The 27,058-nt window shown below is 44.9% G+C and overlaps 3 protein-coding genes across 3 annotated transcripts; all 3 read right to left on the reverse strand.

Moving 5' to 3' along the window:
* Window positions 1-97: 97 nt before the first annotated feature.
* On the reverse strand, window positions 98-5,695 carry trim59 (tripartite motif containing 59). The gene is made up of 5 exons (XM_035792007.2): window positions 5,597-5,695; window positions 3,490-3,818; window positions 3,148-3,369; window positions 2,854-3,063; window positions 98-2,769 (listed from the first exon to the last, which is right to left on the reverse strand). The coding sequence occupies exons 2-5, from the start codon at window positions 3,799-3,801 to the stop codon at window positions 2,161-2,163; spliced, it is 1,353 nt and encodes a 450-aa protein (XP_035647900.1). The 5' UTR covers window positions 3,802-3,818; window positions 5,597-5,695; the 3' UTR covers window positions 98-2,160.
* A 386-nt stretch (window positions 5,696-6,081) lies between these two features.
* LOC118397351 (importin subunit alpha-3-like) lies at window positions 6,082-19,384 on the reverse strand. Its single transcript, XM_035792008.2, has 17 exons — window positions 19,078-19,384; window positions 16,848-16,892; window positions 16,416-16,505; window positions 15,932-15,961; window positions 15,795-15,847; window positions 15,362-15,457; window positions 14,966-15,051; window positions 14,692-14,778; window positions 14,390-14,559; window positions 11,744-11,788; window positions 11,438-11,569; window positions 9,895-10,023; window positions 9,063-9,167; window positions 8,875-8,946; window positions 8,588-8,750; window positions 8,360-8,454; window positions 6,082-8,252 (listed from the first exon to the last, which is right to left on the reverse strand). The coding sequence occupies exons 1-17, from the start codon at window positions 19,144-19,146 to the stop codon at window positions 8,154-8,156; spliced, it is 1,566 nt and encodes a 521-aa protein (XP_035647901.1). The 5' UTR covers window positions 19,147-19,384; the 3' UTR covers window positions 6,082-8,153.
* A 1,016-nt stretch (window positions 19,385-20,400) lies between these two features.
* On the reverse strand, window positions 20,401-21,858 carry LOC118396951 (ADP-ribosylation factor-like protein 14). The gene is made up of 2 exons (XM_035791335.2): window positions 21,170-21,858; window positions 20,401-21,007 (listed from the first exon to the last, which is right to left on the reverse strand). The coding sequence occupies exons 1-2, from the start codon at window positions 21,482-21,484 to the stop codon at window positions 20,693-20,695; spliced, it is 630 nt and encodes a 209-aa protein (XP_035647228.1). The 5' UTR covers window positions 21,485-21,858; the 3' UTR covers window positions 20,401-20,692.
* Window positions 21,859-27,058: the final 5,200 nt, after the last annotated feature.

The following is a 27,058-nucleotide window of genomic DNA, read 5'->3' on the forward strand; positions in this document are numbered from 1 at the left end:
TGCAAGCACTGGTTATGCAATGAACCTACTGAACCACTTCCTCACAAGCGCTAATGCACTACAATTGGTATCTCTGGAGCAACACTCAATCCACTCATCCCGTCCTCCCATTTTTATTTAATTCTGACAGGTGTCACGATTATTGTAGTTTACATACAGAATCGGTACTTGATTTAACAGAAGGATATTCTGGTGAAGGTTAAATAGCTGGGGAAAAAGTCCTGTAGGGCTATAGAATGTCTTGAAAAAGCTGTGCATAAGGTTCTGAAAATGTTACATTTGTTAAGGCATATGAAGTATTTAAGGCTCGTGGTTATACACTGCTCCAAAAAATAAAGGGAACTAAAATAACACATCCTAGATCCGAATGAATGAAATATTCTTATTAAATACTTTTCTTTACATAGTTTAATGTGCTGACAAAATCACACTGATCAACACATGGAGGACTGGATTTGGAGTCTCACTCAAAGTGGAAAACCACACTACATCAAAGTTGGATCAGCCTGTAATGTCCTTAAAACAAGTCAAAATGAGGCAGTGTGTGTGGCCTCCACGTGCCTGTATGACCTCCCTACAACGCCTGGGCATGCTCCTGATGAGGTGGCGGATGGTCTCCTGAGGGATCTCCTCCCAGACCTGGACTAAAGCATCCGCCAACTCCTGGACAGTCTGGTGCAACGTGGCGTTGGTGGACGGAGCGAGACATGATGTCCCAGATGTGCTCAATTGGATTCAGGTCGGGAACGGGCAGGCCAGTCCATAGCATTAATGCCTTCCTCTTGCAGGAACTGCTGACACACAAGGTCTAGCATTGTCTTGCATTAGGAGGAACCCAGGGCCAACCGCACCAGCATATGGTCTCACGAGGGGTCTGAGGATCTCATCTCGGTACCTAATGGCAGTCAGGCTACCTCTGGCGAGCACATGGAGGGCTGTGCGGCCCACCAAAGAAATGCTGACCCACCGCCAAACCGGAGGATGTTGCAGGCAGCAGAATAGTCTCCAAGGCGTCTCCAGACTGTCACGTCTGTCACATGTGCTCAGTGTGAACCTGCTTTCATCTGTGAAGAGCACAGGGCGCCAGTGGCGAATTTGCCAATCTTCTCAGGCAAATGCCAAACGTCCTGCACGGTGTTGGGCTGTAAGCACAACCCCCACCTGTGGACGTCGGGCCCTCATACCACCCTCATGGAGTATGTTTCTGACCGTTTGAGCAGACACATGCACATTTGTGGCCTGCTGGAGGTCATTTTGCAGGGCTCTGGCAGTGCTCTTCCTGCTCCTCCTTGCACAAAGGCGGAGGTAGCGGTCCTGCTGCTGGGTTGTTGCCCTCCTCCACATCTCCTGATGTACTGGCCTGTCTCCTGGTAGCGCCTTCATGCTCTGGACACTACGCTGACAGACACAGCAAACCTTCTTGCCACATCTCGCATTGATGTTCCATCCTGGATGAGCTGCACTACCTGAGCCACTTGTGTGGATTGTAGACTCCGTCTCATTCTACCACTAGAGTGAAAGCACCGCCAGCATTCAAAAGTGACCAAAACATCAGCCAGGAAGCATATGAAGTGAGAAGTGGTCTGTGGTCACCACCTGCAGAACCACTCCTTTATTGGGGGTGTCTTGCTAAATGCCTATAATTTCCATCTGTTGTCTATTCCATTTGCACAACAGCATGTGAAATGTATTGTCAATCAGTGCTGCTTCCTAAGTGGACAGTTTGATTTCACAGAAGTGTGATTGACTTGAGTTACATTGTGTTGTTTAAGTGTTCCCTTTATTTTTTTGAGCAGTGTATATAAACCTGTCTGGCTTAGTTGGTAGAACATGGCACTTGCAATGCCAGGGTTGTGGATTCAATTCCCATGGGGGACCAGTACCAATGAAAATGTAAATAACTGTTTTCAATCTTCTGAATGCATATCATGGTTTTTCATTTTCTGGTACATGAGGCAGTATCTTCCTGTGATAAGCTTTAGCTGGGGTCAGGGTTAGTCCCAGAAGTAACACCTGTGTTTTCTGTCAACTGTATCCTGCTGCATCAGGAAAGTTCCAATCGCTAGGCACAGTTGGTGTCAATTCCCAACCAAAGGAGTGTAACAGGTGACATTAAGACCTTATGTCACAAGGAGCTGGGGTCCTTCCTGAAGTGAAGAGTCAGGTGCTGAGGGTCTTGTAGAGGGATGCCAGCTGCTGGTAGGTGTTCTCCCCCAGTGTGGAGAGGGCAGAGCTGTACCTCCACACCACCTCCCCTGTCTGTGCATACAGAAAGCCTGTTGTCTCCCATAGTGAGGTGGTCAGTTCGCTACTCAGGCCGTGCACCATCTGACTGAGCTGGGACAGCAAGGAGAATCCCAGAGATGCTCCGCCAACAGGATTCACCCACACTGCCGCCAGGAGCAGCAGCATCCCCAGGAGCACCACTGGGGGAGTGGGATGGAGCTGCTGCCACAGATCACGGACCCAGCCTCCAGGTTGACTCCCGGTCTCTGTCCTAAGAACCATCTCCAGAATGGTGGGCTTGGCACAGCAGCAGACCCGAGGCACCGGCCCTTCCTCCAGCCCTCCGATGGTCACCCCCACCCAGTGCTGCTCCAGGTACTCAGCAGCACGGGGGGTGATAGTGAGGGATGTGACTTCAGGCAGGGTGGCATTTACCAGTGCCTCCACCCTCTCCCGGAACAGATGCACCTTCTCCAGGAACACCAGGGGGGAGTCTTCATCTTCCACAGCTGAGCCCAGAGACAACAAGTCCAGCTGCTCCTCCTGTGGGGAAGGGTGGCACCATAATAGAAAATCAAAGGTGAGGAAGTGATGTCATGACAACGCCCAACCCCAGGCTATACTTACCTGCAGCTCCTTCAGCCTCTGGATGAGTGGATTGTAGGCCAGCGACACCTCCATGCTTGCGGTGTCCAGGGCCCCCATGAATGCCTCTTTCTTCCTGGCAAGCACCAGCTCCAGCCCCTGGAAGTACTGTTCCACGGCCTGCCGGTCCTGCCTCACTAGGCCCTCGCAGCTGGCCTTCTCCTGATCCAACTGCTCCCCCAGCTCACACACCTTCAGGAAATAACACTTTAGGTTACCTACCCAGAAATGGTCATTTGCTCAAATGCATTAAATCCATTATTACTGACAAATCACCTCTGCCCAGCGGTGGTCTGAGAGCCTCCTCAGTAGGTGAGCGGGTGCCTGCCTTTCCCTGATGAAGGCTGCCTGCAGGTCATCAATGGGGTGTCCCTGGTGCTGGCCCACTGTTAGGCAGAAGCCACAGATGAGCTGGCGGTCCTGGACACAGTAGATGTTGAGGGGCTGTCGGTGGTGCTCAGGGCAGGAGGGGGGCTGTGGTTGGCTGTCCTTCTGGAACTGACAGGTAACGATGGGATTAAAATAAATGATATACCCCTTCATTATACTGTACCCTATTAAGATATTCCCCGATTGTGACTGTCCCCTAAGATCAAAAAGTATTAAACAAATGGTTACCTTCTCAATGATGGCGCGGAGGGAGACATTTATGGGCAATGCATCAACACCTGTAGGCGGGAGCTCTACCACACTGCGGCAGTTGGGGCACTTGAGTGGGAGCCGCAGCGGACGCCAGATTGAATAGACTGCAGAGACTTGGAGTACGTTGTCCAAGCAGGACTTACAGAAGGTGTGGGAGCAGGGCAGGACCCGAGGATCAGCAAAGAGGGAATAGCACACAGAACATGTCAGGTCCTCTTCTAGGTTATCCATGGTAGGGTGATGGGACAATGATGCTCTGTGTACCTGGCTTGTTGCTGCCCTTGTCATTTAATGCATCGTTTAGCCTGTAATTGGAAGAGAGGAAAACACTAGAGTGTTCTAAATCAAGAGTGAAGATCAAAGGTTTGATTTGTCCTGACAAAGACTCCAAACCCACTTGGCTTAATATTTGCAATCTAATTGCTGGTGATGAGTATTAAGTTCATCATAATGATTCATCAACAGTTACACACGGGTGGAGTCACTTCCTGACAACCTGCAAAGTTTAGTGGTCGATACTTATGTGGCCTTCTAGCATATTTACACAAGAGTGCCAAAACAGTACCTCCAAACCTGGACAGCAGCGGATTACGACTTCACACCAGATGACTCCCACCTCACCGCTAGAAGCTATTTCAGTCTGACCGGATGATCAGCAGTTTCTACTGTGTATAGGTTTGTAGGGCACTACAATTATTGCCACTTGCACATTGCTCTGCTGCATACATCACACATAATGAATAACGCTGGTTGACTGAGATGAACAACATTGAGAGCCACATGAGAATTGTTTCAGAACAATAATTAATTCAAATGGTGATGCAATATGGTTAGTGTAATATTGTTATATACAGGGCCGGCTCTAGCCTTTTGGGGGTCCTAAGCAAGATTTTGTCGGGAGGCCCCGACCAAGTGGGCAAAAATAAGTGTCCTCCCCTATTTATAGCAGAGAAACATTTACATGTTATGTTAATTTCCTGCAATTCTACACATTTTTCTATGACATATGCCATGATATCTGAGTGAGAGTGACTAGCTAAATCAATGGGGGCCCCCTGCAGGTCAGGGCCCCTGGACATGTGCCCTGTGTGCCCAGTCAATATTCAGCCATGATTATTACAAGTTTAGATTACTGGATAGGCTAATTTACCAATCTAAAAATTGTTAGCTGTTTGGCTTATTGAATGACTGACAAAACAATTAATCTGCGGATTCAAAACCACATTTCAAACATGCACCTTGTGTATTCTACTATTCTAACTCTCAACAGTAAATTGCCAACCACAGTTCCTAAAAAAAAAAGCGGCTGAGGGCCCTGAGCAACCGCTTATGTTGCAAGCCAGCCCTGGTTACATAATGACTAGAGTGGTTTTCCTGGGACAGGTTGCCCAACTACAGTATAATACAGTCGGTTTGGCTAGTGTAGTGCAATTGCCTGAAATGTAACATAAGTATTGGAAACACTAACAGCTCCACCTAGCAGAGGTCAAGACTACTAGTAAATGTATTACATTGATAATGTGGGGGGTTGTAAGAGCCCACTCATTTTGGTGGCAGGCTGCAATAAAATGTAACTGTACAAGACCCGGCACCTCAGGTTAGATTGCAGACAGATAGATGCTCACGTGATCCTCCCAAACACCGGAGTGACACTGTTCTTGCTGAAATAACGTGAAAATGACAGCCGTCTATCCAGAATGATATTTGGTGTTTTGAGATTAATTTGGATTTATCACAAATTAGGCTACACGTGTTTTTTTACCTTCCTGTTTGTGCGGCACTGTTGACAATGTACAACAATAGAATATAGCCTATAACATGGACTTCGGGCACACTCAATTCTACCATGAATAATATCTTAAACAAAACAAAAGCCCGAAGACACTGTAGAAAATGCTGCCGGAAGTGTTTACGTTTGAAAGAAAACAACCGTGATACCAGTCTGCATTTCAGCAAGGCTACTTCGCTTGTTATTTCTAAATCAAAAACTCACTGTTGCAAACTTCATGATAGACACGATTGATAAAGCCTAGCTTTTTAATTTCAGAAAGTACAGTATGTGTTTTATTTTCAAAACGCTCACCGATGCCCGGACTTGGAAAATACTTGCCGAAGATCCTCCTCTTGCTCGCGTCCTGTCCTCGGTCTGGTCCCAGACTATAGTATCCCAGTGCGCATGCGATTTACAGCCTTTTTCCTATCATGTGCCTCAAATGTAAATAAAGTACACTATTACAAAGTAACTGACGATGGGGGTGTTGCGAGATACCCAATGGATGGACCGGACGATTCTCTTCTCATCACTCAGCTTGGAGACAAAAAGGAATGGGGGCCTGAGCATGCGGGTCTGGGCAGATGAGATGTAGGTAGTCATTGTTTGGTGTTCCTATTATATATATATATATATATATCAAAGCAATACTTCTTTCACCATAGCACAGCATCAAAGGAAGAATAAAATGCTGCAAATGACAGAACATCCTCAATGAAACTGCAGAGGCAACAGGCATAAGCCTACTACAGTATACATTAACCATTAATTAAAAGACAAGAAACAGACCATACCTGTGGGTTTCACTATTTATTTTCTTGAAGATAATCTAGCCTGTAGATCCAACTCAACAGGTTAACCACCATTTCATTTTTATTTTTTTGAAACCACATATTTGCTAACAAGGAATGCTGAAAAAAAAAAACTATGTTCAACAGAAGGTTATGATGACCACAAAGTGTAATCAATTTCTACAGTCTTTTTTCAAATTAACACAAAGAAAAATGGGGGGAAATTGGGCACCTAAATGGAAAACGGGGCAGGAGCAAGGGGTTGGGAGGTACAGCAAACTTGTTCATGAGTTCTCTTAGGTCAAGGAATAAGGCTCAACATTTATCATTGAGCCACCCTGTCGAGGCTAGGGGGTCCAATCACCGATACTTACCTTTCCCCAATCTAGGGGTGCCCCAGACAGAATAATTATTACCCCTACTCATTTAATTTTTTTTAGGGTTTTCCTCCAAATTCCCTAAAAATATGTCTCAACGCGAGTTGATTATGGCTACTACTGAATATAAAACAAAGCTTGTGGTTGGATGATGCATATTGTTGAAGGTGTTAGCAGCTCTGATGAGTCTAATCACACCTTTTGAACGACTTCAGGCCTCTCACTCTGCAGTACATGTGCAAAACTGTTCAGATTTATCTTCAAATCAGAAACTTAAGTCAGTAGGGGGAGACAGGTAACATTTAAACAGCAGTTTACAAAACAAACAAAAAATACACTGTGTACACAGCCTAAAGAAACTAAAAACCCCTCAAATGAACTGTGCTATAGCTTAGTACATGCTAAGGTTATGAATCAAAGTTACATAAAATGGCAATTTTTAATTTCCCCTTGTGATAAGTCAAAGCTATGGCAACAATACCGCAAAAGCAGTGATTTTCGCTTCAAGAGAAAGAAAAAACATTAAATCATGCTAGGGGAGTACACAAGTCATTTGGTTGACAATAATGATGATGTCAGAATTTCACAGCATCAAACCCAGATCTGGTGCAAAGGTATGGTTAATGTGGGGAGGTGGAATTATGATCCTTATTAATCACCTCACATAAGCAATGAAAGTAAAAGCAGAAAATAAAAATTGTACACACTGGATGCAAAAAGAAAAGCCACCAAATGCATCTTACTACAATGCACCCGCTGCTCCACCTAGCGTTGTCCAGTGTCAATTAATACAAATTAAAAACAACAAAACCCTTGTGATTACATGTTTTTTCATTTCCAAAGTTCTTCCTTTCAGGGATTTGTATCTGCCTCATAAGAAGGCAGAATTTCTTCTTATTTTCCTTCGTTTGCGCTTCTCGGTTTTGTTACTCTTATGTTGTATGTATTTTGTTTCTCTCTGCATGCGTTCACATCCAGTCTTCTTGTACACTCCAGACACGCACACACGGCACTCGTCCATTCTCTTGCACACGCCCGCTGGACTCTAGCCCTGCCCACCGCCGCGGGGGGAGGGGGGGAGATGCCCCATCGAGGGCCTCTGGTTGGAGGAGATGAACCTGGCTCCTCAGCACTGAGTCCAGACATTCATACACAATGGGTCCATTCACACACACGTCTGATGGCGTGGCCGATTGGGGGATGGGCGCACAGGAGGTGGCGCCCCCTCCGGTCGGAGGACCGCAGAATTGTCATATGGTTCATCTTACGCTTGTTTTGTTGGTTTTCCTTTTGTGTTTGTTGCCTCAATGTCTTGATTTTGAAGTATTTGATTCTCCCCGGGCTGACATCGTGTTTTTTGTCGTCATTGTAGTAGTTTTCCGTTTTTTTTCGACCGCTCCAATAACATGGAAGTTACTCGGCGTGTCTCAACGCATTCGATGTAGATGTTTGTTTTTTGCAACATGTAGCCACTCACTCACACCCACTCGCCATCTCAAACTTCATTTGGGCTGGTTCCCCTGGAATGCCAAACGAAATCAACACATTTTCTCTCAGATAAGATGCAGCCACGGATCCCACGAGCCAAGCACAATGGATCTAATTTCTCTCACACTCTTTCGCTCTCTTTCTCTCCTAATTTGTTTTATGTTGAACAGAGTGCTGCATCGCAAACAAAACTCCAGACTCCCGAGATGCCTTCTAGAACTGGAACCCCTCTGTTGGCACGTTGGTGGAGGAATTGAAGCCGTATGTTCCCCCCTGGATCGCCTCCGGAACCAGGCTGGAGTCTTCATCAATCTGAACATGAGACAATAACTCAATCCATACCAATAAGACATCCCCCACAATGTAGTATGCAGTACCTTCCCCAACCAAGACATGGCCATATTAGAGCTCTGACTTACATCATCAGATGAGAAGAACTGATCAATAATTTCATAGGCCAGTTTATAGATGTCTTCATTCTCATGATTCTGGAGCTGCTCCACCTTCTCCAGACCTGAGGGGCAGGGAAGAGAGATGGTTCAAGCAGTCAAATCTACACAGCCACTGAGATAAACACTATACTTCAACATAAACAGTTGGGAGGAACAATGACGCTTGAGGGGTAACTGAGTGGGCTGGGCTCTGACCTCCACACTCCTCGATGAGGTTGGCAATGGTCTCGGCCTCGTCGTCAGCCATCTTGAGGATGTTGCTGAGGCCGTCCAGGACCACCTGCACCACCTGAGCATCCTTCACTGTCAGCAGGTTACAGAAGGGAGGGATCACCTGCTGCTGGATCAGGTACGCCACCTACAGGACCGGAGGAGAAGGGTCAGCTTGGGGCTTTACAAAATACATTATATATTATTATTCGAGTGTATGGATGTCAGGTGAGGTGTATGTGGTAAAGTGGGTAGGCCTCAGTTGAGCTCACCTGGTCCTTCCTCCCGCTAATTGTCAGATTGCTGATGGCCCAGGCTGCTTCTTTCTGTGTTCCAAAGTCTCCCTGCAAAAACATTTGAATGAATATTTCCCCAATATGACACTCATCACTGCTTAATTTTGTGCAAGAGAAAGCTCTGATGAAGAGATGAATGAAGCAGTGAAAGTGATAAAACAGACCTTGTCCAGAAGGTGGATGATCATGGGTACCAGGTTGGCATCAATGACAGCCTGCACCTGCTGCTGGTTGCCTGCTGTGATGTTGGACAGGAACCACACTGCCTCCTGCAGGATGGGAGAAGAAACAGCAGCACTCAGTGTGACTACTCCTTCTACTCACTACTCCAGTGTGACTACTCTCACACACAAGTGTAGTGTACGAGAGGCAGGGCTTACAGAGACTGAATAAGCAGCCAGTGTGTGCTAGAGTGTATGCATGCGTGTCAGGAGGACTGCAGAAATGGTGAGGAGTTCACATGGAATTCAAAGGTGTGTGGACTGAGCTAGATCAGACTCCAGGGGCCTGCTCAGAGCTGTGGCCCCTGGTCGAGATGGGGTGCTGGGGACAGGGTAGGGGCGGTCGTGAGGCCCTAATCATTGGCTCAGTCACAAAGGGAGGGGCCTCTGTTTGAGTGACAGGCCTCAGATGCACTCCGATATCAGCAGAGACCCATGGGTCTTCTGCGCCCACTACCCTTCACCCACAAATACTACACACACACACACACACACACAAACGCACTCACACTCTATCCACCGTCCTAGACCACCCCAAAATCTACTCAAACTGCAATTTCCATCAGCTTCTTGAAGTCTCCTTGATCCAGCTCTTCCATGATGCGAGTACCTAACTAATAGTTATATCCCCATTCACTGTCATTCATATAGCATTCACACTAGCACCATGTCTCTGATTTCATCACTTCTAGCATGATCAGTCACACTGACACAGCTGCTGTGCTGTGACAAGGTGAAGCAGTGCAGAGTGTATGTATTATGGTGTGTTTGTTACCTTATTGATCTTCTCCTTGGGGTGTGTAAGGAGAGAGGGGAAGTGTCCCAGGGCGTCACAGTTGAGCACCACCTGGGTCTGTTCATCTGTTCCAGTCACTATGTTGCCCACCGCCCGCAGTGCAGCAGTCTAGAGAAACACACAATCAAGTTCCACATAGCAGTCAATAGAAACAACTCCAAGCATCAACAAACATTCATGCAACTAACTAAAGTATGCAAACCAACCGCCACCCAAAGAATGTTTGAGTATGAATATCAGCACAGTAACCACCAGACAAGGCATCAGGGCCAGGAGTAAGACCCATTCAAGTCCTGAGCAGCATGATCTCTAGGGTCAGCTAGGGCTGGGCGGTATACCGCATTTGACAATATACTGGTATTGATGCATGGACTGGTTTGGGTTTTTACGATATTTTGATGTTTTTGTTTGTTTAATGTGATATGCTGTGTTTAACATCCATTGTTATAGTTTACTTCGCTATTGGAGTCATCAAAAAGCTGAGTCAGAGCAAACGTAATTATCTATACAGCCTGATATTACCAGTGACCGAGTAGACCTAAATCGTCATGTTTGTGCAACAGTATCTTCTAAATCAAGAAGGAATACGCAAAGCATGAAGACACTAAGCGAAAACATTCAACACAGCTAAAGATTATAGGGTCGCCTACGAAACAAAACACTTTGGTTCCTACTCCTCCCTGACAATTTAATTCGATGTCACGTCAAATACTGTATTTAAAGTGCCCACTGTTAATATTCTAATTAGAATAATATCTATCTATTTCCATGATTCCAACTTGTTTCTCTAAATCGAAAGTCAAATCACAATTGCAACATTTGGTTAAAAATAAGGCCTAGATCGTTTGCCCATATTGTGAAGCCCTACTTGGCAGCGTGGAAATTATGAGTGCAGGTAACACAGAAAATGCTGAAATTATGTTGAATTGAACAGTATAAAACAATCAGAATGGAGAAAGACCCATTGAAATCACTTAGAATATATGTGTTGCCACCCTAGGATCACTCACTACTCATAAAGCACCCTAGTAACTGACTTACAGACGCCCAACCCGGCCAGACAGGAACCCATCTCAGATCAAAACACTGCAGCTCAGGACAAGAGCTCTTCTCCAAACCCTAATCTAACCACCGCAGTGCACAGGTCTCCAAGTACCTGACTGAAAACAACCCCCTGCCCCGCCCCCTTCAGTGTTTGCAGACCTGAAGGTAACTGATATGGGTAAGTGATGTGGTGATGACTCTACCTATCCTTCTAATGAGCATAGAGAAGTCACCGCCATATTGCTTACACACCTATCTGATTCAATCACATCTGCAAACACAGCTATGGTCTGGCACAGCTCATTCCTTACAAAAGCAACCATTCCATTTGGTTGGTGTCTGTCTTCCTGAGCCCCACTGAGTTGAATGGAGCTGATCCTAGACGGTGATCTACGGACAGTTCTCGTTGAAGATGAGACTTGGGGGGCTAAGCTGATCCTAGATCTGTTTCTCCACGGGCATCTCTGTGTCTCCGTACCTGGACTTTGACCTCCTGGTGGCTAAGCAGGGGCACCAGGTTGGGCACAATGCCTGAGTCGATGACCATCTGAATCTGCTCGTTGCCCGCGTCTGTCAGGTAGGACAGAGCCCACACCGTGTCCACCAGGATCTGCAGGGGTCAACACACAGGGTCACAGGTCCATAAACAAAACATTCACTAATTCATCAACATACAGATCATGCATTAATATCTGCTTGTGGTTATTAAAAAGGGGGAAATCAATGTAAACTTTTACTAAATCGGGTTGTCTTTCTGAATACAATCAGCGATTGAGGAACTCACATTAACATCAGTGTGGTGGATCAGCACACAGAGAGCTGGAAGAATCTGAGAGAGAAAAGAGGGAGCGAGCAAGAGAGTTGGTGAGAGAGATGCCAACAAAATGACAGGAATAGGATATTCCCACTGGAGATGTGTCAAATGGACAATATTTATGTTTAAACAGCCATTTGGTGGGGGGTGTCCGTTAAAATATGAAGAAAAAAAAATCATGAAAAAGTCGAGCTGAGTTGTTGCGGAAATTGACCCACTATGCTGTTAACTTTCTGCATCGGAGTTTGAGGTCATTTTATTTTTACAGGGACAGTGCACATTAATCAAAGTTTCAGTAAAAGTGCCGGTTTTAGCCAGCCGGCTAATTTTCAACCGCAGTCCCTGAGCAGGTTATTAAAAACAATTACAATACAGACTATCATTGAGCAGTGAGCACACACATAGCAACATAGGACAAGCAAGACATAGCATACAGACAGAGCAACATAGAATCAAAAAGCAGCAAGACAAAATTCATAAAAGCAACAAAGTGTTTCCACACCTCACAAGCTACAGACAACATGGAAAGCGGCAATACACAGCTAGGGATTATGATCACAAATCTGATTGACCTTTAGCCATGTCTTCATACATGTTGTGAAAGTGTGATATGTGGTCCAGTTGTGTGTGTCTGATGGCAGTGTATTCCAGACATGGGAAGCTCTCACAGAGAAAGCGGATTTACTAAAGGTGCTTTTCCGTAAGGGAACTCTCATGGCAGACCTTGTGGATCTGCTGCCATATGTTTGGGTTTTCTGTTTAACAAAAATACTGAGTGGAGGGGGAGCCAGGCCATTTAGGTTCTTGAATACAAGACATGCGTCGGTGTATTGCACAAGATTTTCCCAACTCAGAGCTCATGCTTTCTGAGGATGTAGCAGTGATGGCTATTGGGCTTCCTATCAAGCACTTTGAGAGCCTGTTTGTAGACTGACTGAATAGGTTTTAATGTTGTACAGCAAGCTTGGGCCCAACTAGTCAAGCAGTATGTTAAGTGGGGGAGTATCATAGATTTGAAGTACAGTTTTGCTTCCTCTGTAGTCAAACAATTTCCTATAAATCGGAAATTAGCTAGGTTGAATTTGGTTATTTGAATGACCTTTTCACATGCTTTTTAAATGAGAGGTTGGAATCAAGTATGATGCCAAGGTACTTAAAATCAGATACCACCTGGAGCTTCTCCCCTGACACATAGACATCTGGCGCAGTAGCATCTGTTGCCCTCTTTGTGAAGAACATGCAAACAGTTTTTTCCCACATTGAGTAGCAAACACGAGTCACTGAGCCACTTTGTAACCTGGACCATTACAGTAGTGAGTTCTTGTGCAGCTTGTTGTTTTCTCTTTGCATGCACATATATCACTGTATCATCTGCATACATTTGAACTTCAGACCCAGTACAGACAGAAGGCAGATCATTAATGTACAGGCTGAACAGGAGGTGCCCCAGTATTGACCCTTGTGGCACGCCCACATCATAGCTAAGAGTGGGCGACAGCTCATTGCTCAATCTGACACACTGAGTTCTGCCTTCAAGGTATGATTCCATCCATCTCAAGGCATCGGGGGGAAAAGTTGAACTTGGATAATTTTGTGTTGAGAATCTCATGGTTAACCGTATAAAAAGCCTTCCTTTGGTCCAGAAACACAGCCCCAACAACGCCCCCTTTGTCCATCTTGGACTTCACATTTTCCAGAAGAAAGCAGTTGGCCGTTTCTGTGGAGTGTTTCGCTCTGAAGCCAAACTGCAAAGAGTGTAATGTGAAGGGGCTGTTGAGGTGGGCAATCAGTTGTTCTGCTACACACTTTGACAGCACAGGTAGTATACTCACGTCAGCAGGGTCACCCGATTTAAAGGTGGCGGTTATTATGGCCGACTTCCATACCCTTGGAAACACCCCGAGACCAATAGATGTGTTGGTGACCTTAGTAATAGGGCCAATGAGTGACTCTTTGTAGTTAAGAAAGGTAGAGTCCAGCCCAAACACATCTTTGGCTTTAGAGTTCTTTAGTGAGCTAATCACCTTGTTCACCTTTGACTCAGTAACCTCCCGTATGATGAAGGCAGGTTGAGCGTCATTCACTAGCACTGAGCCCAAGAAACCAGTGGAGGGGTTCTGTGTCAGTACCCTGACAGAGTCAATAAAGTAGGAATTGAAGGATATTGCTATGTCGACTGCATCCTGTGTTAGATTGTTATTCACCATGACTTCTAGTCTTTTTGCAGTGTTACTCTGGTTTTTCCGTTAACCTTTTTAGATTCTCCCAGAACAGTTTAGAATTTCCCTTTGCTTCACCAATTATGTTAATTTAGTTTGCCTTGGCCTGTCTGATTTCATTCAGTCACCTTATTTCTCAACATGGTAAACCTACGTCTGTAATGCTCTAATTTGGATCTTAGGGCTATTTTTAGAGCATAATCTCGTTCTTTCATAAATTTCTCAGCATGTTGCTGAGTCTACCTTTAATAATTACACAACTTTATTCATTCAACTTATATAGCGTAATTCATTATATAAAGAAATTGCAAAGGGATGTAAGGCAACAACTAAAAACAAATAATCATCATGAGTTGATCAACAGTCAAGAGACTGAAGGATGAGAAAGTTCTCTTACCTCCTGGATGGTCTCCATGGGTGGCGGTGGGTCCTTGTGGCGGCAGAGGTTGACCATGACCCAGGTGACGTTACGGAGGAAGGTGATGGGGATAGAGGGGCTGATGAAGGAGAGCAGGGGCTTCACCACGCCCAGACTGATCACATAGTCCCTGCACTGGGGGCCGTCGCCTAGGAACAGAGATTGTTTGTGAAACTCTCACCGATGATGCCTTGAGACAAACAGAGAATCCCTGAGCCATTCCCACAATCAGCCGCTATTGTTAGAGGGTCCCAGACACACAGAGAAGGATCCAGACTCACCTATGATGTTTCCCAGGGCCCAGACCGCCTGCTCACACACATTCTGGTGAGGAGACTGCAGCAGCCTCAGGAACAGTGGCACAGCATCTGCAGGAGAAGAAATGCTGTAATTAATATTTAATAGCTAACTCCATCACCAAAGACTACAATTAATCTGTTATTCAGGGGCACAAACTACAAATCCAACATCTGGTAGGCATGATAATAGAAAATCTCACGTAGCCCCCAGAATGTACTGGCAGCGGTGGCACTGATATTGTAAGCTGGTACTTACTGGACTGGACCACTGCCTGGGTCTGCTCTGAGGTTCCTGATGCAATGTTGGTCAAAGCCCAGGCAGCTTCAAACTGTAGAGATGGACTGGAGACAGAGGCAGATGTGACATGAGATGGAGGAGGTATAAAGAGAAAGGGTGGAAAGAGGGGAGGGATGGAGAGGGGGAAAATGAGTGCGATGGAAAGGGTTCTTATTCCATCCGTCAATGGTTCTGACAATCCTCACATCTGTTTATGAAAACATTTGCATTGCAACATACTTTCATCATCATCCAAAGAGATCCAATCTCAGTGGAGTGACGCTTAGATTACATTCACTGCAACACTGCTTAGGTCACAACCACTTCTATTATATAACACACAGAGCAATTATAACAAAGTAAAGCCCTGCTTACTTGTCATCTCTGTCCAGACAGTGCACCAGAATGGGGAGAATGCCCGACTTGATCAGGTCATCTATGGGAGGGTTACGGTCACTAGACAACAGCTTCCTGCAGGGTGAAAATGTGCATTATTCACACATACTTGCACTTAAGACACAGCAAAACATAAAATAAAGGAATGTGAAATGTAAACATCTGAGTTGTTGCACAACACCGGTGCTGTTGACTCCAGGCATGACAACGCAATCTCAATGATTACACAAGACCAGCGACAATGCCACACAACTAAGTCTAGCATGTACGCCAGAAACCATGAAATAATTTGAAGGCTATGCTCCAGAACATGCCACGCCACAACATTCTAGAGATTGGTTTTGGAACCATGTTTGAGTGTGAATCACCATGGCAACCAGCAGAGCCGGGTGTAGGAGGAGAGAGTTCCTACCTTGCAGCCTGCACGGCACTCAGCTGAACTCCCTGGTTATCACTTGTGGCATTCTGCAACAACAGCACACAGAGAATCACATACTGTGGAAGCAAATCCATGTCTAAGAAATGTTTCAAAATTGGAAGTGCACTTACTTGTACTATTGCTTCAAGAGAAGTGTTTTGCTGCAAGATAAAAGGAAGTACTTGGTAAGGGAACAATTTATTTTGCCTATGTCAAACATGGCCAGTGGAAACGGAATGGTTTGTTTGCATTGTGGCCACACCTCAGGGTGATTAGTCAGGCAGTGCCTGGAGACACTAATCAGTCCGAGAGGAATGTCAAGACGGGCCAAACATTGTACATTACAAATCCTTTAAAAAAATTCTATAAAATAATAGAGTACAGTTAATAGTCCTATTTTGTTAATACTTTATTGCAACCAGAGGTCCCCTCCCATTTTTTTTGGATTGCATGTGGATATCTTTTTAGCTAACAGTTCTAGGAACTCGGTCTTACCCATATATCTAAATCACCTGTTAATCCCTATCACACCAGTGATTAATTCAAGGAAGGAAAGAAAGCCATGCTCTCTGGAGGATCACAGAGGAAAATGACAGAGGGCCAATCAGAACGTACCGATCTGAAGTCTCCGTCGGCATCAGAGTCTTCGCAGGTGTCCTCGTGGGGCACGTTTCGTCTCTTCAGCAGGTGTTCGTCCCTTTTGTTCTGCAGAGAGCAGGGCAAGAAAGCGGTCTTAATGTACATGCATCAGCATGACAACAGGTTCAACTATTAAACAAGCATTTAAAGGGATACTTCGAGATGTTAGCAGATAACCATAGACTTCCAATCATTGCCCTAACACTACTTAGCATTGGCTTCAAACTACCATCAGAAAGGACAGAAATAAAAATGGTCCCCACAAGTTCATCTGACTCTGGGTAAGTAGATAAAGGGCCTCATTGCCAAAATCCCGAAGTATCCCTTTAAACTCACCTTTGATACCCTGATTGAAATGCATTTGTATCTCGTCTGACAAAGATTAAAGGAAAGAAGTTGAACAATTACCTTGCGGAGTTCCACCACCACCTCTGTCCTCTGTCTTCTCATCGTCTATAGCGGAGAAACCCCATACATTAGCCTAGTACAAATATACACTGTATGTATGCCTGATTATTTGTTGATACTTCCACAATCAAAACATAAATGAGATGTTTATCCTCCCAATATGATGAGATGATGGCATCATGTGTATTTGTGAGAGCTGTTCAGAGTCAGATTGTTCATCCACAGCTTTGATGGAACAGTGATAAAACAAGCCTGCCATACCACTGCCTGAAATCACCAGCTCACACTCACATAACACGGACCTCATTTACATAGACAGACACAGATCACAACTACTGGTGTTTTGTATGTAAGGACTCATTTTAATAATGGGTGGCAATACGAGGGACCATTTTCAAGCACCTGATTGACAGACATTACATTTCTTAAGGACAAATTAAGTAATTTGCTGTCATAAAATGCTGGCCTTTGGCCATTTGTCATGATTGGATGATATAGTGAAAGTACGAAGTTAAATTCTTCCTTCTGTCTAGAAGGGCCATACCCATTTCCTTCTTATACTCCCACTCCACAGTGAAGTGGCAGATAGTGCATCACTCAAATATGATCAGCACTCCTATCATCATGTGGTGGTGCGATATAGCCTAGTTATGTATGTTAGTTGTTATATTCTTGTTTACACTGCAAACAATGCCCCTGCCATTGACTAGCCATTTTACATCATCGTTAAAAAGAGGCAGGCACTTTTCCTCATCTAGCTTAAACATAATACCAGCTAGTATACGTGTTCCTCTATGATCTGTTCCGGTTGCCTATAATAATTTAGCTTCCACTAGTTTGAACTAAAAATGTAGTTAAGTTGAAGAAGCCTTGGGTGTTGGTGTGGTGCCCTTGCACCCAGTCCGGAACGGTCCAGGGGGAAATAGCTTTGGGACAACATCGGGAGCCTGTATCTGATGTAAAATAACCCTACCACAACATAGCGGGCTTCACCAAAAAAAAACGTTTCCTATCAATAAAGTCATGTGTATAATCTCTAGGAACTCTACATATTGTGGTAGGTTTACTTTCTGTTGCCACCCATCAGAAGGATTCACAACTCTGGGAGTCCAACCAAACACAGCCCCCCGATGTGTTCCAAAGCTAGGGAAAACACTGATTAGTATAATGTAATGTTAACGTCACAATGGCTATAACTTTCGTTATGGGTCTGCAAAGGCCTGCAATGGGACCCTGACCAGCTACATTCCGCCATTGTATTGATGAGCTACGCTAGCAGGTTAGCTAGTAACCTAGCTAGCTACCAACAGCGGGTACTGGCTAACTAGACATAATTCAATATTTTTAGTTCAAGAAGCTGCCAACTAGTAAGCGGCTAACATTTACCATTACATTTGACACTTGGAACAACTAACTACGAAGCTAAAGTTAAATTGACAAATTCAGTTGGGTGGCTAACGTTAGCTAGATCAACTTAGCTAGCTATCGTTAGCTAGTATAGTTTAGTTTTTTTACTGCGTAATTTTTTATTTTAGGTAATTAGTTAGCTAGCCAACGGTAGGTACCAGTTTTAAAATCTTACTGGCTACAAGGATATATACCATCTGATAATTGCGTGTAAATTGGTTGGCTAACTACATTACATATCTAGCAAGCTGTAGCCGGGGAGGAGTGGTACATTATAGCTGGCTAGCTAACTACATAATTAGCTAGCTAACGTTAGCTAATCCAAACCACGGAGGTGGCTGACTAGCGCAGTCGTTCGAAGGGGATACGAATCTCGTTTAGAGAACCACATTATCCCCTCGAAAACATGTGGTTAAGTATGTCAACTCCAAACTGGATGGGTTGTCTGAGACAGCTACCTAACTACATTTCAGATGACTGTCGAATAGCAAATATAGCTAGCTAGAACAGCGTGTTTGTTAGTGTACCATTGCTATCACGGCCTGTAGACTGGCTAGCTACCAGTTTAGCTTAGATGGAACTGGAAGTCGTTTGCTAGCTCGGTTAGCTGGGGAGGTTTCACGTGCTGTGGATTACTTTTATTCTGGTTCAGAAAGTCGGATGGATTGATAGAAAGGCCTTGGTCTATTTGACGTTCAGATAGGCCTGGTTTGGTCTGGGTGCAAAGTTCCAGACCATGAAAATTACGAACGACGTCACACAGCGCAGCCCCAAAATAGCGCATATATGAAAAGGGACCCCTCGACGGAATCAGATACTTCACCTCCAAGTCGCGACCCTTGTTCTTGAAATTCTTCAGTCGCTGGTTGTCTAGTTTCTCGTTGTCAGACATGTTAGCAATCTTATCTATGTTTTAACACCGTTTGAAATGAATCAGCTAGCCGCTACTCCTTTCGAGTTCTTTTTCTCAGGCCTTTCAGTTACAGGGCTATTTTTTGTTGGTCTGTCCGCGGTGCATACTGGGAATGCCGGTGGTAGAGACACAGCCTCGCTCTGGGTGGAAGGGCGGGGAATTCCCGTTATTGCTCACTCGTTGGTCTCGCGAAACAGGTTATTATTCCTCACGAGGTCGCTCTGTGGTTCGCAGCTAGTTCAGACCACCACACTGTTATGATCTGTCAATCAGTGCATTTTGGTAACGTGTTAGTAGGCCTAAACAGTTACTAGTCCTATACTGATATATTGATCTATATCGGGGCTGCCCATCATTAATAAATAACCCGTTGTGTTGCCTTCTGGACCCTGAAACTATCTACAGTAGTCACTATGGCAACAATCAGAAATGTAGCTAGGTACCAACTGCCGAAGTCAGGTGTCAAAACTGTTTTTTAAACTTATTTAAATAATACATTAACGTTAACGATGCCCAGAATAGTTTTCCCCTCCAAAATAGTCTGTAAGCGCATAGCTAGTAACGTTACAACAGTAAGTCAACGCGTTGGTCGTTAACGTTAGCTATGACTGTTACAATTGGCGAAAGTAAGATTTAGACACCATCAAATATGTTATTTTCAATGTTGTGCATTATAGTGAGATTCATTGTGTATAGGCATACATACCTCGAGGTCCATTTTAGTTAACACTTAATATTTCCAGGGCAATACTAAGTTGTCTAAAGTGCAAAGTTCTCAAGTTTCATCTACAAATTGTTGTGTCCCTTAAATAACACTCACTGCCTTAGATTCTATAATGTGGAACATGGAACTAAAATCTAATTTGATGTTACAGAGCCAATTCCAATTGAACTCTACCTTTAATGGAATATTTGGGACATGCTTTCATTATTGGAAGCACTGTTTTGCGACATGTTTATCATTCTAATCCACACATATCACACACTCTTTTGAGATCTCTCAATCAGTGTATTTGGTATAAGCCTGTGTCTAAACTTGTAATTTCTAACCCAAAGAAGTCTGTAAATGTTGTATATTGCTCTCTCATTAGGGGTTTGTGATTTGAATACTTGCATGATTCCCATTTTCTCCAGATAAATTAGTCTACAAAATAACTGTGTGGGCTAAATGCATTGCATCTGATTCTGGTCATATATTTCTGCCTTAAAAAGTAACATCTTCAATATCAATGAGTGGTTTTTAATTTATTATAAAAAATTCACAAGGAAATGCAGAAATTCACATTGTTCAAAAGTGTTTTTGATACAACAAATGTGCAAAATGATAGCTTTCAGCGTTAGATACGTTGGTATCTCAAGTTTGTTCTGGAGAGTCTTGTTCCCATATTCAAGAATGAGTGGGTCAGAATGATCCAACACAAGGCATTCTAAATCAGTTACTCTGCACAAAATAATCCAGAAGAAGAATACAAAATAATCCAGGGAGATTATTACACCCATTGATAGGGTTTTATAATCACTGGTTTTAGCTGCAGCCCAGGCCTTGTGTCTTGGTCATCATCGTAATGGCTTTGGGTTTCAGTTGTTTTACTGTGTTCTTTATATCCGCCTTCGTCTGCTTTAGTGAAGTCTTCAACATATAGGCAACCCTTCTGAAGCCTTCCTCCAGGTCCACACCAGTCCTCCCAGAGCACGGCTGGACAAACCAATCCCTATTTCCACATACCCTTCTCAGGTCCAACCTGTGGGTGATCTCCTGTGGGCTTGCTGCCCCGGGGAGGTCCTGCTTATTGGCCAGCACCACCAGAGGAAGGCTTTTTAGACTCCCGCTCCTCAGCACCTGTTGTGTGATGTAAAAGATCAGTATACACATTATTATACCCCATAACAACATGGCCTAATATGACAAGAAATAGATCTGGATATGACCTGTAATTTATTGACATTCATGCATCAGGATAAGGCCGAGTTGTATAAAACTTTTTTATGAATAAATAATTACCTGATGAAGCTCTTTCTTTGCCTCATCCAAACGCCTGCGGTCCCAGCTGTCCACCACAAACACCAGGGCCTCCGTGCCCGGGTAGTGGTGCTTCCAGTGGGGCCTCATCCTCTGCTGGCCTCCCACGTCCCACACGGTCAACCCCGGACCCCTCGCCTCCGTCTCCAGCATCTCCACGTTGAAGCCCACGGTGGGCACGGTGATGACAGACTCGTTGTACTTGAGCTTGTAGAGCAGGGTGGACTTCCCCGAGCCGTCCAGGCCCAGCATCACAATCTGAGCCTGATGAGGGTGTTTAGACCCATGCAGTCCCATGCTCAACCCAAACACAGGTCCTGTTGTCTGGAGAAGAAGGCTATGCTTGTGTTGTTGTTGCTGCCTCAGCTCTGTGCAGCAATGCCCTGCCCACAGTTACTTTGTGCTCTGCTCTGTAAGCTCTGTCTTTTTCTGAGCTCAGGCTGTGATGAATCCCCTCTTATAAAGGCAGGGTGCAAATCAGAATGGCTTATGTACACCGAGGAGGCAGCAAGACCACTCCCCCTGTTGTTGTAAGATGCCCAAGTCATTATACAGCTTTCGGTAAAGCTTTTTATGTCTCTGGTGATGGTTCAGGTTAGAGCCTCTGTGACTTATATTACTATTGCACTGCTGAAAGAGTCACCTGCTTCAGACCATCACACTTAGCAGGAAGTCCTTTTTAGGGTGTAGGGGGGTTTGTGTTCCTTCCTGAGTGACCGTCTCCTGGAAATGGCATCAGAGTGACAGTTTTAGACCAGTAGGTCATGGGTACTTATCTGGCCTGTATAAGGTTAGTGGATTACATCATACAGTTATCTTTGAAGCCACAACATGCCAGACCAGCACTCCATCACAACAAAACCATTTGGGAAAGTTGGCTGAGGGTGTAGATTCCAGGCACCATAGCATGAGATAACTTTCATAGTCCCCCATATAAATAGGCCGGTCTATTGTTCAAATCAAATCAAATCAAATATATTTATATAGCCCTTCGTACATCAGCTGATATCTCAAAGTGCTGTACAGAAACCCAGCCTAAAACCCCAAACAGCAAGCAATGCAGGTGTAGAAGCACAGTGGCTAGGAAAAACTCCCTAGAATGGCCAAAACCTAGAAAGAAACCTAGAGAGGAACCAGGCTATGTGGGGTGGCCAGTCCTCTTCTGGCTGTGCCGGGTGGAGGTTATAACAGAACATGGCCAAGATGTTCAAATGTTCATAAATGACCAGCATGGTCAAATAATGATAAGGCAGAACAGTTGAAACTGGAGCAGCAGCACAGTCAGGTGGACTGGGGACAGCAAGGAGTCATCATGTCAGGTAGTCCTGGGGAATGGTCCTAGGGCTCAGGTCCTCCGAGAGAGAGAAAGAAAGAGAGAAGGAGAGAATTAGAGAACGCACACTTAGATTCACACAGGACACCGAATAGGACAGGAGAAGTACTCCAGATATAACAAACTGACCCTAGCCCCCCGACACAAACTACTGCAGCATAAATACTGGAGGCTGAGACAGGAGGGGTCAGGAGACATTGTGGCCCCATCCGAGGACACCCCCGGACAGGGCCAAACAGGAAGGATATAACCCCACCCACTTTGCCAAAGCACAGCGCCCACACCACTAGAGGGATATCTTCAACCACCAACTTACCATCCTGAGACAAGGCTGAGTATAGCCCACAAAGACCTCCGCCATGGCACAACCCAAGGGAGGGGGGGGGGGGCAACCCAGACAGGATGACCACAACAGTGAAGCAACCCACTCAGGTGACGCACCCCTTCCAGGGACGGCATGAGAGAGCCCCAGTAAGCCAGTGACTCAGCCCCTGTAATAGGGTTAGAGGCAGAGAATCCCAGTGGAAAGAGGGGAACCGGCCAGGCAGAGACAGCAAGGGCGGTTCGTTGCTCCAGAGCCTTTCCGTTCACCTTCCCACTCCTGGGCCAGACTACACTCAATCATATGACCCACTGAAGAGATGAGTCATAAACATAAACGTCATTATTAGTATCACCGGTATAAATCATATAATAAATCATGTATATTTTTGGCTTAGGCTACACCCATTTACAAATCTAATTTTATTTGTCACATACACATGGTTAGCAGATGTTAATGTGAGTGTAGCGAAATGCTTGTGCTTCTAGTTCCGACAATGCAGTAATGACCAAAGAGTAATCTAACCTAACAATTTCACAACAGCTATCTTATACACACAAGTGTAAAGGGATGAAGAATATGTACATAAAGATATATGAATGAGTAATGGTACAGAACGGCATTGGCAAGATGCAGTAGATGGTATTGAGTACAGTATATACATGATATGTATATATATGATATGAGTAATGTCGGGTATGTAAACATTATATTAAGTGGCATTGTTTAAAGTGGCTAGTGATACATTTTTTACATGTATGGCAGCAGCCACTCAATGTTAGTGGTGGCTATTAAATAGCTTCTATCTCAAGGCCATCAGACTGTTAATCAGTCTCTTGGTCCCTGCTTTGATGCACCTGTACTGACCTCGCCTTCTGGATGATAGCGGGGCGAACAGGCAGTGGCTCAGGTGGTTGTTGTCCTTGATGATCTTTATGGCCTTCCTGTGACATCGGGTGGTGTAGGTGTCCTGGAGGGCAGGTAGTTTGCCCCCGGCAATGCGTTGTGCAGACCTCACTACCCTCTGGAGAGCCTTACAGTTGTGGGCGGAGCAGCTGCTGTACCAGGTGGTGATACAGCCCGACAGGATGCTCTCGATTGTGCATCTGTAGAGGAATGCGAGTGCTTTTGGTAACAAGCCGAATTTCTTCAGCCTCCTGAGGTTGAAGAGGTGCTGCTGCGCCTCTTCACCACGCTGTCTGTGTGGGTGGACCAATACAGTTTCTGTGATGTGTACGCCGAGGAACTTAAAGCTTTCTACCCTTTCCACTACTGTCCCGTCGATGTGGATAGGGGGGTGCTCCCTCTGCTGTTTCCTGAAGTCCACGATCATCTCCTTTGTTTTGTTGATGTTGAGTGTGAGGGTATGTTCCTGACACCACACACCGAGGGCCCTCACCTCCTCCCTGTAGGCCGTCTCTTCGTTGTTGGTAATCAAGCCTACCACTGTAGTGCCGTCTGTAAACTTGATGATTGAGTTGGAGGTGTGCATGGCCACGCAGTCGTGAGTGAACAGGAAGTACAAGGGAGGGCTCAGAACGCACCCTTTTGGGTCCTCAGTGTTAGGGATCAGCGGAGTGGAGATGTTGTTACCTACCCTCACCACCTGGGGGCGGCCCGACAGGAAGTCCAGTACCCAGGACGGGGTCGAGATCCAGGGTCTCGAGCTTGATGACGAGCTTGGAGGGTACTATGGTGTTAAATGGTGAGCTGTAGTCGATGAACAGCATTCTCACATAGGTATTCCTCTTGTCCAGATGGGTTAGGGCGGTGTGCAGTGTGGTTGCAATTGCGTCGTCTGTGGACCTATTGGGGCGGTAAGCAAATTGGAGTGGGTCTAGGGTGTCAGGTAGGGTGGAGGTGATATGGTCCTTGACTAGTCTCTCAAAGCACTTCATGATGACGGAAGTGAGTGCTACAGGGCGGTAGTCGTTTCGCACAGTTACCTTAGCTTTCTTGGGAACAGGATCAATGGTGGCTCTCTTGAAGCATGTGGGAACAGCAGACTGTGATAAGGAGTGATTGAATATGTCCGTAAACACACCAGCCAGCTGGTCTGCGCATGCTCTGAGGACGTGGCTGGGGATGCCGTCTGGGCCTGCAGCCTTGAGAGGGTTCACTTTTAACTGTTTTACTCACGGCGGCTGCAGCGAAGGAGAGCCCGCAGGTTTTCGTAGCGGGCCGTGTCAGTGGCACTGTATTGTCCTCAAAGCGAGCAAAGAAGTTGTTTAATCTGTCTGGGAGCAAGACATCCTGGTCCGCGATGGGGCTGTAGACCCTGCCACATACCTCTTGTGTCTGAGCTATTGAATTGTGACTCTACTTTGTCTCTATACTGACGCTTAGCTTGTTTGATTGCCATGCGGAGGGAAAAGCTACACTGTTTGTATTCAGTCAAGTTTCCGGTCACCTTGCCCTGGTTAAAAGCAGTGGTTCGCTTTCAGTTTCGCGTGGCGGGAATGCTGCCATCCACGACTTCTGGTTTGGGAATAATAAATCATATATATTTACAGTTTAGGCTACACCCATTTATCTACACTGAACAAAAATATAAACACAACGTGTAAAGTGCTGGTCCCATGTTTCATGAGCCGAAATAAAAGATCACCAACATTTTCCATAAGCTTATTTCCCTCAAATTTTGCACACAAATTTGTTTACATACCTGTTGGTGAGGATTTTAAGCTTTGTCAAGATAATCCATCCACCTGATAGGCATGTCATATCAAGAAGCTGATTAAACAGTGTCATTTTAAACAATAAAAGGACATTCTAAAATGTGCAGTTTTGTCACACAACACAATGCCACAGATGTCTCGAGTTTGCAAATGGCATGCTGACAGCAGGAACGTCCACCAGAGCTGTTGCCAGATAATTAAAAAAAACATATATATATTTTTTTATTTTACATTAATTTAACCAGGTAGGCTAGTTGAGAATAAGTTCTCATTTACAACTGCGACCTGGCCAAGATAAAGCATGGCAGTGTGAACAGACAACACAGAGTTACTCATGGAGTAAAGAATTAACAAGTCATAAACACAGTAGAAAGAAAAAAAATATATATATATACACATCTATATACATTGTGTGCAAAAGGCATGAGGAGGTAGGCGAATAATTACAATTTTGCAGATTAACACTGGAGTGATAAATGATCAGATAGTCATGTACAGGTAGAGATACTGGTGTGCAAAAGAGCAGAAAAGTACATCAATATAAACAGTATGGGGATGAGGTAGGTAAATTGGGTGGGCTATTTACCGATAGACTATGTACAGCTGCAGCGATCCGTTAGCTGCTCAGATAGCAGATGTTTGAAGTTGGTGAGGGAGATAGAAGTCTCCAACTTCAGCGATTTTTGCAATTCGTTCCAGTCACAGGCAGCAGAGAACTGGAACGAAAGGTGGCCAAATGAGGTGTTGGCTTTAGGGATGATCCGTGAGATACACCTGCTGGAGCGCATGCTACGGGTGCGTGTTGCCATCGTGACCAGTGAACTGAGATAAGGTGGAGCTTTACCTAGCATGGACTTGTAGATGACCTGGAGCCAGTGGGTCTGGCGACGAATATGTAGCGAGGGCCAGCCGACTAGAGCATACAGGTCACAGTGGTGGGTGGTATAAGGTGCTTTAGTAACAAAATGGATGGCACTATGATAAACTGCATCCAGTTTGCTGAGTAGAGTATTGGAAGCTATTTTGTAGATGACATCGCCCAAGTCGAGGATCGGTAGGATAGTCAGTTTTACTAGGGTAAGTTTGGCGGCGTGAGTGAAGGAGGCTTTGTTGCGGAATAGAAAGCAGAATCTAGATTTGATTTTAAAAATCAAATCAAAACAAATTTTATTTGTCACATACACATGGTTAGCAGATGTTAATGCGAGTGTAGCGAAATGCTTGTGCTTCTAGTTCCAACAATGCAGTGATAACCAACAAGTAATCTAACTAACAATTCCAAAACTACTGTCTTATACACAGTGTAAGGGGGTAAAGAATATGTACATAAGGATATATGAATGAGTGATGGTACAGGGCAGCATACAGTAGATGGTATCGAGTACAGTATATACATATGAGATGAGTATGTAGACAAAGTAAACAAAGTGGCATAGTTAAAGTGGCTAGTGATACATGTATTACATAAGGATGCAGTCGATGATATAGAGTACAGTATATACGTATGCATATGAGATGAATAATGTAGGGTAAGTAAC

This window comes from Oncorhynchus keta, chromosome 18, assembly GCF_023373465.1.
Source record: "Oncorhynchus keta strain PuntledgeMale-10-30-2019 chromosome 18, Oket_V2, whole genome shotgun sequence".
Classification (NCBI taxonomy): domain Eukaryota; kingdom Metazoa; phylum Chordata; class Actinopteri; order Salmoniformes; family Salmonidae; genus Oncorhynchus; species Oncorhynchus keta.